Below are 12,920 nucleotides of genomic sequence, written 5' to 3' on the forward strand. Positions count from 1 at the left end.
GGAGGAGACCTGGTCCCTGACCCTGGGAGCCCCCAGTCTGATGGAGGAGACCTGGTCCCTGACTCTGGAAGCCTCCAGTCTGATGGAGGAGACCTAGGCCCTGACCCTGGGAGCCCCCCGTCTGATGGAGGAGACCTGGTCCCTGACTCTGGGGGTCCCAGTCTGATGGAGGAGACCTGATCCCTGACCCTGGAAGCCTCCAGTCTGATGGAGGAGACCTGGTCCCTGACCCTGGGAGCCCCCAGTCTGATGGAGACCTGGGCCCTGACCCTGGGAGCCCCCAGTCTGATGGAGGAGACCTGGTCCCTGACCCTGGGAGCCCCCAGTCTGATGGAGGAGACCTGGTCCCTGACCCTGGGAACCCCCAGTCTGATGGAGGAGACCTGGTCCCTGACTCTGGGAGCCCCCAGTCTGATGGAGGAGACCTGGTCCCTGACCCTGGGAGCCCCCAGTCTGATGGAGGAGACCTGGTTCCTGACCCTGGGAGCCCCCAGTCTGATGGAGGAGACCTGGTCCCTGACTCTGGGAGCCCCCAGTCTGATGGAGGAGACCTGGTCCCTGACCCTGGGAGCCCCATCTGATGGAGGAGACCTGGTCCCTGAGTCTGGGAGCTCCCAGTCTGATGGAGGAGACCTGGTCCCTGAGTTTGGGAGCCCCCAGTCTGATGGAGGAGACCTGGTCCCTGACTCTGGGAGCCCCCAGTCTGATGGAGGAGACCTGGGCCCTGAGTCTGGGGGTCCCAGTCTGATGGAGGAGACCTGGTCCCTGACCCTGGGAGCCCCCAGTCTGATGGAGGAGACCTGGTCCCTGACTCTGGAAGCCTCCAGTCTGATGGAGGAGACCTAGGCCCTGACCCTGGGAGCCCCCCGTCTGATGGAGGAGACCTGGTCCCTGACTCTGGGGGTCCCAGTCTGATGGAGGAGACCTGATCCCTGACCCTGGAAGCCTCCAGTCTGATGGAGGAGACCTGGTCCCTGACCCTGGGAGCCCCCAGTCTGATGGAGACCTGGGCCCTGACCCTGGGAGCCCCCAGTCTGATGGAGGAGACCTGGTCCCTGACCCTGGGAGCCCCCAGTCTGATGGAGGAGACATACGCTCTCATCTTGAAGTTTCCATCCTAATGGAACCATCCTTTCTTCAGTTAGAGAAACGTCACCGTCTGGTGGGGGAATCTGTCCCCACTCACGGAGAGTGAGGAGGAGACACGGCTCCCGTCGTCCGGGATCCCCGAGTCTGACGGGGAGGCGGATACCCGTCATGAGCCCGTTTCCCCAGGACCGCCTGGGTTCTGGGCCCCACCCTCAGACTGGGCCCTGTTTTGAAACTCCGCATAGTGCCCCTTTGTGTGTAGAAGGCACAAGGTCTTCCGTAGCCCTCGGTCTGATGGAGGAGGCCTGTTGACCCCTGGCCTGGGTCATCAGCCTGACAGAGGAGGCAGGAGCCCCACTTGAGGACCCTTAAGTCAGACGGAGGAGACAAGGCAGCCTCCTTCAGTCCGCCGGGGGAGGCCCGCCCGCCCGCACTCACGGGCCACCTGCAGCTCCACCTCCAGGGTGTCGGTCTTGCCCTGCAGCGTCACCGTCTTGAGCGTGTAGCGGCCGGCGTCCGTGACATTCAGCTTCTGCACCAGCAGCGAGCAGTTGGCGAAGCCCACCTCGCGGCCCGTGTGTGCGGGGCCCGCGATCCAGTTCCCGGATGGCAGCTGGCTCAGCAGCCGGTTGGGCTCGGAGGCAGGCCCGCGGTACCAGGCATAGACCAGCAGGTCCCTGGGGTAGCCCTGCACGGTGAGCGTCACGTCCTGGCCCTCCGACGGCTTGGCGGGCACAGGCACAATCATCATGGTGACAGCTGCCGCTGTGGGGAGAGGGCGGGCTCAGTTGGGCCGCACTGGGCCTGGCGTCCCTGCCCACCCCGGCCACTCCCCTGTGCCTCCCCCAGCTGACAGGCACTCCCCGCGGGGGGCGCCGGGAAGGAGACAGAGGAAGGGGGCGGCTTCGGTGGCGGAGGGGTTTCCTTGTCCCGACAGTGTCGCTGGGGAGCCGGGTCTCCCCTATCAGACTAGGAATTTCCAGGCTTCCGGGGGGCGCCTTTCCCATCAAACTGGGAGACCCTAGAGGGTCGGGCCGTGTCTCCTCCATCAGAGTGGAAATTTCCAAGGTATAGGGGCCGTGTCTCCCCTATTAGATTGGGAATTCCAGAGGTGGGGGCCGTGTTCAGGTGGGCAGCAGTTGTGTCTCTCATGGTGTGACTCGTCTATCAGATCGAGAGACCCCCAGAACGTGGGGGCTGGAGCTCCCCCTCAGACCAAAACAGCCTGGAGAGGGGGAGGCCAGGTCTCCTCCATCAGATTAGAAATCCCTATAATTTGTAGGGGGGCTGTCTCCTCCATCAGATTAGAAATCCCTATAATTTGTAGGGGGGCTGTCTCCTCCATCAGATTAGGAAGTTCCAGATTGTTGGGCTGAGTCTTGGGTCTCCCAGCAGGTGAGCCGGCATGCCTGCCCCATCTGGCTGAAAATTCTCCTCCATCAGATTGGGAGTACCCCAGAGATGGGAACCGCGTCTCCCCCATCAGACTAGGAATTCTCAGAAAACAAAGTCATGTCTCCTCAAGACCACGTCTCCCCACCGGAACGGAAATCCCCGGCATGGACCGTGCCTCCTCCACCTGACTGGAAGCTGCTTGGGGGTGTGGCTGTCCTGTTCCACGGACAACAAGTCACTGCCTGTTCTCTTTGACTGGCAGCTCCGTGAGGAAGGGGCGGGTGTCCCTGGAGCAGGGGGCCATGCCTCTGTCTTTTCCTTTGTCTCCCTCCCTGCACCTGCCACGTGCTTGCCGACAGTCCAGGAGGCACGTACCTGCACGGGCAGGACTCAGGTCTGGTCCACCCCCGGCCCCTGCCCGGGCCCCGAGCAGGCTGGGGCAGCAGGTGCACTTACCTCTGGGGTTGTCATTTCTGCTTTGATTCCCTTTGTATGGGAACCAGCCTGTGACTGTGGGGGGGGGGGGAAGGAGCAGGAGGAGGGAGTGGGGGGGAGGGAGGAGGGGGGAGGACCAGCCCCAGGCGATGAGGCCGCTTGGAAAAGAACTCAGGTGGAATTAACAAGCCCTAATGTTCAGAGCCAGTATCCCCGGGGACGAGCCAGTGTCCTGGGGGATGTGCCCGCTGCCCGCCAGTGTCCTGGAGAATGTGCTCGCTGCCCCCCCACCCAGCGCCCGGCCCCTGGCCTGGCCATTGGCTGTAGATGGAGGCCAGGAGGCACTGCTGCCAGCCGTGTTTTTCCATCTCCCCGAGAGTGGCAGTGGTGGCCCTGCCTGGACGCCTGGACAGCTGGGCCCACAGCCATCCGTGTGGCGGGGGCTGGTGGGTCAGGCCCCCGTGTGGCGGCAGCTAAAGGCAGAACAGAGGTGCCCCTGGTTTCCCACGCTGCCATTCCCCACCCCGGGCCACGGACCCGCTCCCTCCCTGGGTCACCCCTCCGGGAAGAGAGCCTCTGATTGGCTGTTTGTTTGCCAGGAGACAGGGGCCAGGGGACCCGGGAATCCACCTGTGTCTTGGGCACTTGGCGGCCTCACCGTCTCCGGGCAGGGGGCGGGGCCGACTCACCGGTGAGCTTGACCACCACGGAGGCCGAGCCGGACAGCAGGGTCTTGGGGTTCTTGGCGATGCAGGTGTAGGTGCCCTCCTGGGCTGCCGACATGCCGCTGATGTTCAGGTGGTCCTGGCCGTTCTTTAGGGCCCGCCCGTTGAGGGCCCACACGTACTCGGGCTCGGGGCAGGAGCGGGACACACACCACAAGGTGAGAGACGAGTTGAAGTCCACCTTGATGGTGCAGCCCGTGCGGGCAGTGGAGTCCTGCAGGATGGCCACGCGCTCCGGGCCGACTGCGGGGGGGGGCGGAGGGGAGAGACACGGGGGCAGTGGGGGGAGGGGGCGGTGGGCGCGGCCCCGGACGGAGGGGAGGAAAGAGCTCCGGCCCACGTGACTCCCAACTTGCCCCCTGATTGGTCCTGGGCCCTGGTGTGGGGGCGGGGCCCGGCTCCAGGGAAAGAGAGCGAAAGTCTCATCGATCGCTTTTCCGGCCTTTTCCGGCCGGCCGTCTGCTCGGGGAGTTCAGGGCGCTGGAGTCCTGAGGTCTGGGGTCCTGAGGTGCTCTAAGGGCTCCCGCGGCACCGCCCCCGCCCTGCCTCAGTGACTTGTTTGTGCCGCACGCACCCCGCCCCGTGCACCTGCTGCCCCTGGGGACCACTGCATGCTCTGGCCAGGATTTTAACTTTATGGCTCCTCCCACGTTCCCTTGTGGACCTGCCAGTCCCCGGTCCTCCCTCCTAATGATGGATGATTCAGTGTCAGTGTGGGCTTGGGAGTCCGATAGGAGAGGGGCCCCTCCCCGCCGGTTCCCGACCCCTGCCAGCCCTCCCTGGGCCTCCTCCTCCTGCCCCCGGCCTCGGTGTCCGCAGCCGCTGGGCCCGGAGCACTCACAGTACACGGTCAGCTTGATGGGCTCGCTCCGGCTGATGCTGACCGGGTTCCACACCTCACACTGGTAGGTTCCCGCCTCCTCCCTGCGCACGCCCTGCCGGCTCAGCACCCGGCCATCGGGGGACAGGCTGAGCCGCAGGGCGATGGGCAGGGCCTCGCCGTTGAAGAACCAGCGCACCTCGGCCGGGCTGGGGCTGCTGCACGCCAGGCGCAGGGTGTCTCTCCGCTCCACCAGCTCTGTGTTGTTGGCCTGCACCGTGGGCTGGGCCAGGATCTCTGTGGGGGCGAGAGGCAGAGGGGGAGGGGGCGGGGCACCCCCTGCTCGGGGATCCTCTGCCCTCCTGCCCCCCTCCCCACTTTGGGCAATGGCATGGCCGGTTGTAGCAGTAGCCATGGTGGGGGGGGGGACAAGGAATGGGGTTAGGAGGCAGCACTAATCCTGGAAGCCATCCTGGAGGAGGTGGGCCTTGGGATGTCATTTAGGACTTTTTTTTTTTTTTTTTTTTAAGAATTTTGCTTAAAAGCGGGATGGGGGAGGAAGGTGGGGAGGGGCGTGGGCGCTGGAGGCGTAGGGGGTGTCTCACCATAGACCTGCAAGTGTCCGTAGCCCACCTCTGTCTGGAGCTGCCGGTTGAGTGTCTGCAGGATGTAGGTGCCCGAGTGGCCGGGCAGGACGCTGTGGATGTCCAGGCTGCCGTCGGGGCGCACGGCTTCCCGCCCCGTGTGGGCAGGGCCGGGAGTCTCGTCACCGGTGCTCACGATGTAGCTGGCCACCAGGTAGGTGAGGCTGAGCGTGGGCCCCGCGTACCAGCTGTAGGCCAGCACCTCGCCCGCCAGCCCCTGCACGGCCAGCGTGACGTTGTCGCCCTCGGCCGGCTGCGCAGGCTCGGGGGTAATGGAGATCTCAGCCTTCGCGTTCAGGAGCGCAGCTGAGGGAGAGGAGCCGGCGGAGGGGTCACGGGAGGCGGGCCTGGCCCCCCGCCCCCACGCCTCCCAGGGGCTGTGGGGTTGGCCCTGCTGGGCGGTGCCCAGGATCTAGCAGGTGCGTGGTGAGTGCTGGGACCTTTGGTTCATGTGCTGGGCCCAGAGGTGTGAAACCAAGAGCAAAGCTGCCTCACACAGCCCGGATCCCGAGCTGAGATGTCAGGGCCCGGCCCTGGGTCCAGACTCCCTGTCCAGTGCTCACCGTCTGCTGCCCTGAGCCCGATGATGGCAGAAAGCGGGGCGGGGACAGGGATAAACACGCTCCCCCCAGGTGCCATCCTAGGTGGAGCAGACAAGCCCTGAGCCCCGTGAGCCGGCCGGGGCTGCTGGGGTTTGCTTGCGTGTGGTCTCCGTGGAGGCCTGGCCTGGCCCTGCACGGTGCAGGCAGGGAGAGGGTGGTGGGCCGTGAGGTGCCCCGGCTGTGGCACTCGGTCGGCGCTGCCCCTTTCTGCCTGGGTGCCCCTGGCCAGCGGTGCCACCTCTCGGAGCCTCGTCTGTGACATGAGGTCATGAGCAGGTCCCCTCCTCGTGGGGAAAGCGCTGGGGACAGCTTGGGCCCACTTCCCAGCTCGGTAAACTGAGGCTGTGAAAGGGGAGGCAGCAGCCCGGAGCTCCATCTCCAGGGGTGCAGAGCTGCGGGTCGGGACCGAGCCAGGTAAAGCGTCTGCCACACGGGTGAAGGCATCCCAGAGCCTCTTCCGCCCCCCGGCGCGGGCCCTGGCCCTGGAAAGCCCCCGGCCCCGGCCGTGTGTGGCAGCCCCCTGCCCGCCGTTTCTCTTGGGGAATTACCGTGTGCCTGTGCACAGCGGAGCTGCTCTCCCTCTGCAGCCCTGCGGGTTCTGGCTCCCACCTTCCCTCCCTCCCGGGGGGTCCGAGGTGCTGGGGGCACCCTGGTCCCTCACCACTGAGCAGCAGCCAACCGCACCCAGTCGGCGCCATCTCTCGCCCCAGCCGGGTCTCGGGGACGGTGGCGCTGGCGACCCGGTCCTCGGAAGCCCGTCCTGGTCGGGGCTTGGCTCCGTCTGCCGCTGGACCGGAGAGGGTTCGGTGCTTTGGAGCTGGGGATCGAGTCACCAAGGACCTGGGGCCCTGTTTTGGGCACTGGGGTGGGTGTGGCGCATGCGGGCCAGGGGCCACGACCTGGCCAGGCCTCCTGGGGCAGCTGCCTAACCCTCTTTGTGCCAAAGGCCCGGATTTGGTACCGGAGGAAGAACCAGGTCACCGGGGAGGAGGGAGGGGGGGCAGCGGAAGGTTTCCGAGCGGTTCGCAGCTGCCATGGCCTCCCTGGTGAGGCGGGGCTGGCACGCGGTGGCCGCCGACTCCCCGGCCTCGACCCTGCACGTGACCGTCCCCTCAGTGGACGGCCAAACGGTCCTGTGCTGGCAGACGGGGAAACTGAGGCACCGGGCTGGGACTCGGGGAGCTCGGCCCCGGGGGCCTCTGCTGGGGGCTCTGCCAGCCCTCGGCTTCCTGCACGGGAGCTCAAGACCTCCGTGTGTCCTTCCTCCCTTCTGTGAGACCTCATCTTTGTCATCTGTAAAGTGGGCGCAAGTGGAGGCTTGGGCTGGAGAGAGTTGAGGATTATTTTAAAAATTTTAAAGGTTTATTTGAAATTCAGAGTTACACAGAGAGAGGGGAGAGAGAGGGAGAGAGGGGAGAGAGAGGGAGAGAGGGGAGAGAGAGGGAGAGAGAGGGAGAGAGGGGAGAGAGAGGGGAGAGAGGGAGAGGTCGTCCATCTGCTGGTTCACTCCCCAAATGGCTGCAGTGCCCCCTGAGCTGTGCCGATCCGAAGCCAGGAGCCAGGAACCTCCTCTGGGTCTCCCACGTGGGTGCAGGAGCCCAAGGACTTGGGCCATCTTCCACTGCTTTCCCAGGCCATAGCAGAGAGCTGGATCGGAAGTGGAGCAGCCGGATCTTGAACCGGCGCCCGTATAGGATGCTGGCGCTTCAGGCCAGGGCGTTAACCCGCTGCACCACAGTGCCGGCCCCATTTTAACTTCTTCTTATGTGAAAGAGAGAGAGAAGCAGAGATCACCCATCCTCCGGTTCATTCCCCAAATGCTTGAGACAGCCAGGGCTGGGCCAGGCTCGAGCGGCAGCTGGGATCTCAGTCCAGGTCTCCCACGGAGGCAGCAGGGACCCAGCCACCGAGCCCTCACCTGCTGCCTCCCGGGGAGCTCAGGGGCGGGCAGCTGGATTTGGGAGGGGGGCCCGGACTTGAACCCCAGACACCTCTGCAGGCGTCCCAGACATCCTATCCGCAGTACCCACCACCCACCACCAGGGCGGCGTTTGACGTTGGCCCTGCACGTGGATCAAGGGAAGCTGAGGCCCCGGGGGAGCACGTGGGGTGGACCCCCCTGCAAGGCCGGCGCGAGCAGTTAGCCAGACGCTGCCAGAGGGAGTTAGCCGGGGCCTGCCGGCGCCGCACTGTGGAACCCACGGGGCCTCAATGTCCCTGTCTGCACAATGTGCTAGATGAACACGTGTGGGGAGCCGCTTAGCACAGAGTGGGCGCTCGGTAAGCCACACACTCGCCGGACGAGTGCTGAATGAGCGCCTACTGTATGCTCATGGAACCTGGGGGAAGGGCCCAGCGCCCGGGTGGGCAGGGCTGGGTGAACCCAATTCCACCTCCTTTGGGAAAACAGAGCCAGAAAGGGCGGCGGCCAGTTTGCATGGAAGGGGGCGAGGGTGTCAGGGGAGGGGTCTCTGGGCCTGTGGGGTCCTCAGGGGCGACCCCGACAGCGCTGCTGTGTCCCGCCGTATCCCGATGGCCTGCCTGGGTCCTTGGAGCCCCCGCCTGCGGCTCCTCTGGCCTGGGGGCCCCCCGCCTGTGACAGCATCTCCAGCCTCATGTCCTCAGCTGCCCCGGGGCCGGGAGGTGGACGAGCCTGGCCTGGCTCCCGCCACTCCCCTCCCCACCTGGGACCTCAGCTCACCCTGCTCCGTCCCAGCCCTGGGACCGGGTCCCCGGGGGCCTCTCACTCGCCCTGTCCCAGGCTGACCTCAGCGTCTTCCCCCAGGGGCGCCTCCCCCGGCCTGCACGGGGCCAGCACGTGGGTCCTGGCCCCTGCCCCCGGCTCCCCCCTGCCCTGCCACCTCGGGATGACTGCCTGGCGGGGGGCCCCCCAACCCCCGCCTCGGGTTCCCTCTCCTGGCTCCTCCCGAGTCTCTGGCCCCACTCTCACCCGTCCCGTTGCCCCTGCACGTGGAAGACAAGGGGTCTTCCTGAAACAGAAGTTGCCCCTCTCCTGCCCAGAACCTGCTGTGGCTCCCCAGTGCCCCAGGACAAAGCCCATGGTCCTCACCAGAGCCCTGTGCCCGCCTGGCAGCAGCCTCGCGGCGGCACCCCTTCCTCTGTCTCCCTCGCTCCCTACCCGGCACCCCTGCGTCTCTGCTCTGTCTTAGTGCAGACCCACTCCTCCTCACTGTGGCTTCTCTCTGACCAGGCACGGGTCTGCCTCGGCCACTGGCCCAGTGATCCCAGGAGGACGGACCGGGCTGTCACCACCGTGTCCCCAGCCCTGCCCCGCACAAGCCCCAGAACAGAGCCGGGGCCCAGAGGGTGTTTGTGGAACCGGACACCGGGTGTGGCTGATGCGCAGTGCCAGGAGTTCCCGGAGGCTCGGATTCCTGGCCCCCGGGCAGAACCGGCTCTTGGGCCCCCGCCCGCGGGGTCTCACCGCCCGCTGCCCCCGTCCTCCCCGGCCCCTCCTCCTGGACGTGGGCCTGGCTCCTTGGCCCGGCTGAGAGAGTTTGCTGTGCTGGGCACAGCAGGGCGAGCGGGCAGTGGTGGGCAGGAGCTCTCGCTCTCTGTGGAGTGAGCGGCGGGCGGGCACCGGGGGGAGGTGGTCAGTGCAGGGTGGCAGGAGGGCATGGCGGGAGGGGATCCTGGAGTGGAGAGGGAACGAGGGAGCTGAGGTCTCAGGGGAGGGTGGTCTGGATGGCAGCATGTGCAAAGGCCCGGAGGCAGGAGTGTCTTGGTGACTGTGGGGAAGATGGATGGGGCCAGCGAGGCCTGGACCGAGTGAGCCAAGGGGAGGAGGGTGGGAGGACCCTTCAGGGCCCCTGGGCCGCCCAGGAGGCTTTGGCTCTCTGAGCCGGGAAGGTATGGGGCAGAGAAGGGACAATGGTGGGATCTTGGGGCTGCGTGAGGAGCAGGCTGGGGGCCAGCGAGGGGGCTGCTGCGTGTTATCCTGCACGGGGCCGATGCGGGAGGACCCAGCAGGGGCAGCAGCCGTGTCACCTGCCCCTTCGTGCTGTCGCTCACGTGAGCCCAGAACATTTTCAGCTGTAAACACGGATTACCTTGACTTTCTTTTGAAACAATTATTCGTTTGAAAGTGAGGCCAGGGGGTGCGCGGGGGCGGAGAGTGGGAGCTCGCGTCCTCTCTGGCTCGCTCCCCAAATGCCTGCGACAGCCAGGGCCCAGCCAGGCCAAAGCCAGGAGCCAGGAGCTCCATCCGGGCCTCCCATGTGGGTGGTGGGGGGCCCCGGGCACTTGAGCCATGGCCGCTGCCTCCCAGAGTGTGCGCATCAGCAGGGAGCTGGGATTGGAGGCACAGCCGGGACTCGAACCCAGGCTCCGTGGTGGTACGGGTTGCAGGTGCTGCGGGTGGCGGCCCCATGGGAGCCTCGCCTGGGCACAGCCGTCGGGGGCGTGGCACCGGGACCTTTTTGCCTGCCTGTGTCACGGATGCCCTGGGGCCCCTGCGTGGCCTGGGTCTGCGTGTCAGGACCCTTGTCCCATCAGCTGGGCAGGCAGTGGGGAGGCTGGGGGAGCAGGGGTGTGCCATGTGATGATGCCCCGCCCCCAGCTGCAAGCCCCTCCCCCTGTCGTATCTGCTGGAGGATCTGAGCTGTGGGTGGGGCTTCCCGGGGCAGCCAGGTGAGGTCTGGGGTTCACAGTTGTCCGGGAGCGAGACACCGTGTACCTTCCGTTCCTCATCCCGGCTCCGTGCCAGAGAGGGCGGGGGCCGGGAGAAGCCAGCTGAGGCCCGGCGCCCAGGCTGTCCCCTTTGCCCAGATACCTGTCCCCACCCGCCTCACTCGCCGCACCTGGGGTTTTCCAGGTCATTCAGTCCCTGGACAAATATTTATTGAGCGCTGACTCCGTGCCAGGCTGAGCTGGGGCCACAGAGCTCGGGCAGCCTTTCCTTGGCGGGGCCGGGCCCTGCTGCCGGGGAGTGGCAGGTAGCGCGGGGCCGTGGAAGATGAGCTGGGGCGAGAGCAGGACGCGGCGTGGGGTTCTTGTCTTACTGAGGGCGGCCAGACCCCCCACCCCGAGGAGGTGGCGTTGGAGCTGAAAGACCGCAGAGGGAGCCTGGGGTGGACGTGGAGGCTTTGGTAGACAGCATAGCAGGTGCAAAGGCCCTGAGGCAGGAATGAATCAGAGGCGTGTGAGAACAGAATGCGGCTGGGGGAGAGCAGCCCTCCTGGGGGCCAAGGCCTTGGCACTGGTTCCAGCCCGAGGGTGGGGGTGACAGCGTCAGTGAGGCACAGAAGCGGGGGGCTCTGGCTGCGGGAAGAGGGGGTGCTGGTGGCTGGATGGAGAGGCCTGAGAGGCGGGGCATGGAGGGCAGGGCTTGGGAGATGGAGGTGGCTGGGAGGCGGAGCCCGGGGAGCCTATGGCTTTGTTCAACTCCCAGAGCGAACTCGGCTCCAACGGAACCGAACCTCCAGATACAGGGTCCCACCACTGCTGCTTATGTGGTGTGTACATATTTTATGTGCAAGGCAGAGAGAGAGAGAGAGAGAGAGAGAGAGCCAGCCTTCATCCATGCCTCACTAGCCGTGGCCGGGCTGGGCTGAAGCCGGGAGGGAGCCAGGAGCTGCATCCGGTCCCCGCCGTGGGTGGCAGGGACCCGAGCACTTGGGCCCTCACTGCCGCCTCCCAGGGGCTGCATGGAGGAGCCTGGACTGGAACCGCAGGTGCCAGACGTGACCGTGACCTTGACTGCCAGGCTCAAGGGCCAGCCCAGCTTTAGCCTGGAGGGTTCCCGGGGCGGGGACCCCAGTGCGGAGCAGCCCCGAATAACCCTGAACTCCAACCCCTGGTCCAGGTGCAGGAACAGCCCCTGGCTCCGCACCCCCACCCCAGGAGGGGAAGAGCGCCGGGGGCGGGGCCGGGCACCTGTGTGCGCTGCCCGGCAGTCCCGCCCCCTGACCCCGCGACCCTGTGGGAGCCGCGCACACGGGACCCGCAGCGGCGGGAGGGTTTTCCCCGTGATTCATCCTGAGCCTCGGTCACGGCCACGGCCGCCCACTTCCTTCCGGCCGCCACTTCCTCTTCTGCCCGGCGCGGGCCGCCCGGGAAGGGGCGATGGCGGAGGGCGCCGCGGCCCCGCGACCAGGAGAGGGCCGGGGGTCTTGGGCTCACGGGAGGCTCCTGGCGCCCGCGATGGCGCCGCCAGCCGGGCCTCGGTCCCCTCTGGCGGGAGCAGCCAGCCCCGCGTGGACACCCCCGCCCCTGCCCCCGCGTGGGTGCGGGCTTGGCTCCGGGCTGAGCTGCGCAGGAGAGCGAGTCTGGCTTCAGTCTGGCACGTGGGTGGTCAGCACTCTGGAGGCCCCTCCCTTCCTGAGCCGAGCAGCCTCCGTGTGGGTGCAGCCCCCCGCCCTGTCCTCCAGGGCCCCCAGCCTGAGTGGGGAGACAGTGAGACCCACAGTGGGCGGGGCCCGGGTGTGAGCACTCAGAGCGGGGGTCAGGGAGGGCTTCCTGGAGGAGGGCGTGTGTGTGTCAGCTGGGGCCTGGAAGCCGAACAGGGGTGGGGCGCAGGCCTGGCAGGGGGGGGACCAGGAAAGGCCTAGAAGCAAGATGGACTCCGAGTGGGGGTAGGGGTCTCGGAGGTCCCCCGGAGAGCCCGCCCTGGCAGGTGCTGAGCGACCTGGACATTACCGGCACCAGCAGCCACAAGGCTGGGTCTTCGGAGCCATGCGGGGCGAGGCCCGGAGCGCTCGCGGCCGTGGCCCTCTGCTGCCCCCTGCTGGCGCAGCCTCGCGCCCGTCCCGCGCGCTTCCCCGCGCCCTGCCCGCACCTGCCTGCAGCCCGGTGCCCTCTCCCGCCCGCAGGTCCACACGGGCCTGGGCCCCCGCCCTGCTCCCCTTCCTCCCCCTCCTCCTCTAGGCGGTTCTGCGGTTTACAGCGCGCGGTTCGCCTGGCTGTGCAGACGGCCAAGCCCGCGCCCGCAGGCAGCCGCTCTCCTCCCACGCGCCCGGCCGCTCCCTGCCTCCGTGGACTGGCCTGCAGGGGACGACCCGTGGACCTGGCGCTGGGCCCACGGGGGTCTCCGTGTCGTTGGCTGTCGCCAAGGCTCCTCCGTGCCGACGCGGGGCCCTGCCTGGCTCCTTTTCATGGCTGTCTAATACTCTGCCGCCTAGCACACCCCACCCCCGAGTCTGTTCATCCGCAGAGAGGCGTTTGGGTGGGTGGCGTCTCCTTTAAAAAGTAT

General features: G+C 66.9%; 1 protein-coding gene across 1 annotated transcript; it reads right to left on the minus strand.

Moving 5' to 3' along the window:
- Positions 1–1,401: 1,401 nt before the first annotated feature.
- CEACAM16 (CEA cell adhesion molecule 16, tectorial membrane component) lies at positions 1,402–6,408 on the minus strand. The gene is made up of 5 exons (XM_008251282.4): positions 6,372–6,408; positions 5,070–5,414; positions 4,486–4,761; positions 3,609–3,887; positions 1,402–1,854 (listed from the first exon to the last, which is right to left on the minus strand). The coding sequence occupies exons 1-5, from the start codon at positions 6,406–6,408 to the stop codon at positions 1,463–1,465; spliced, it is 1,329 nt and encodes a 442-aa protein (XP_008249504.4). The 3' UTR covers positions 1,402–1,462.
- Positions 6,409–12,920: the final 6,512 nt, after the last annotated feature.

Source organism: Oryctolagus cuniculus, chromosome 18, assembly GCF_051225735.1.
Source record: "Oryctolagus cuniculus isolate XC-2025 breed Fujian yellow rabbit chromosome 18, ASM5122573v1, whole genome shotgun sequence".
In the NCBI taxonomy this organism is placed as follows: Eukaryota; Metazoa; Chordata; class Mammalia; order Lagomorpha; family Leporidae; genus Oryctolagus; species Oryctolagus cuniculus.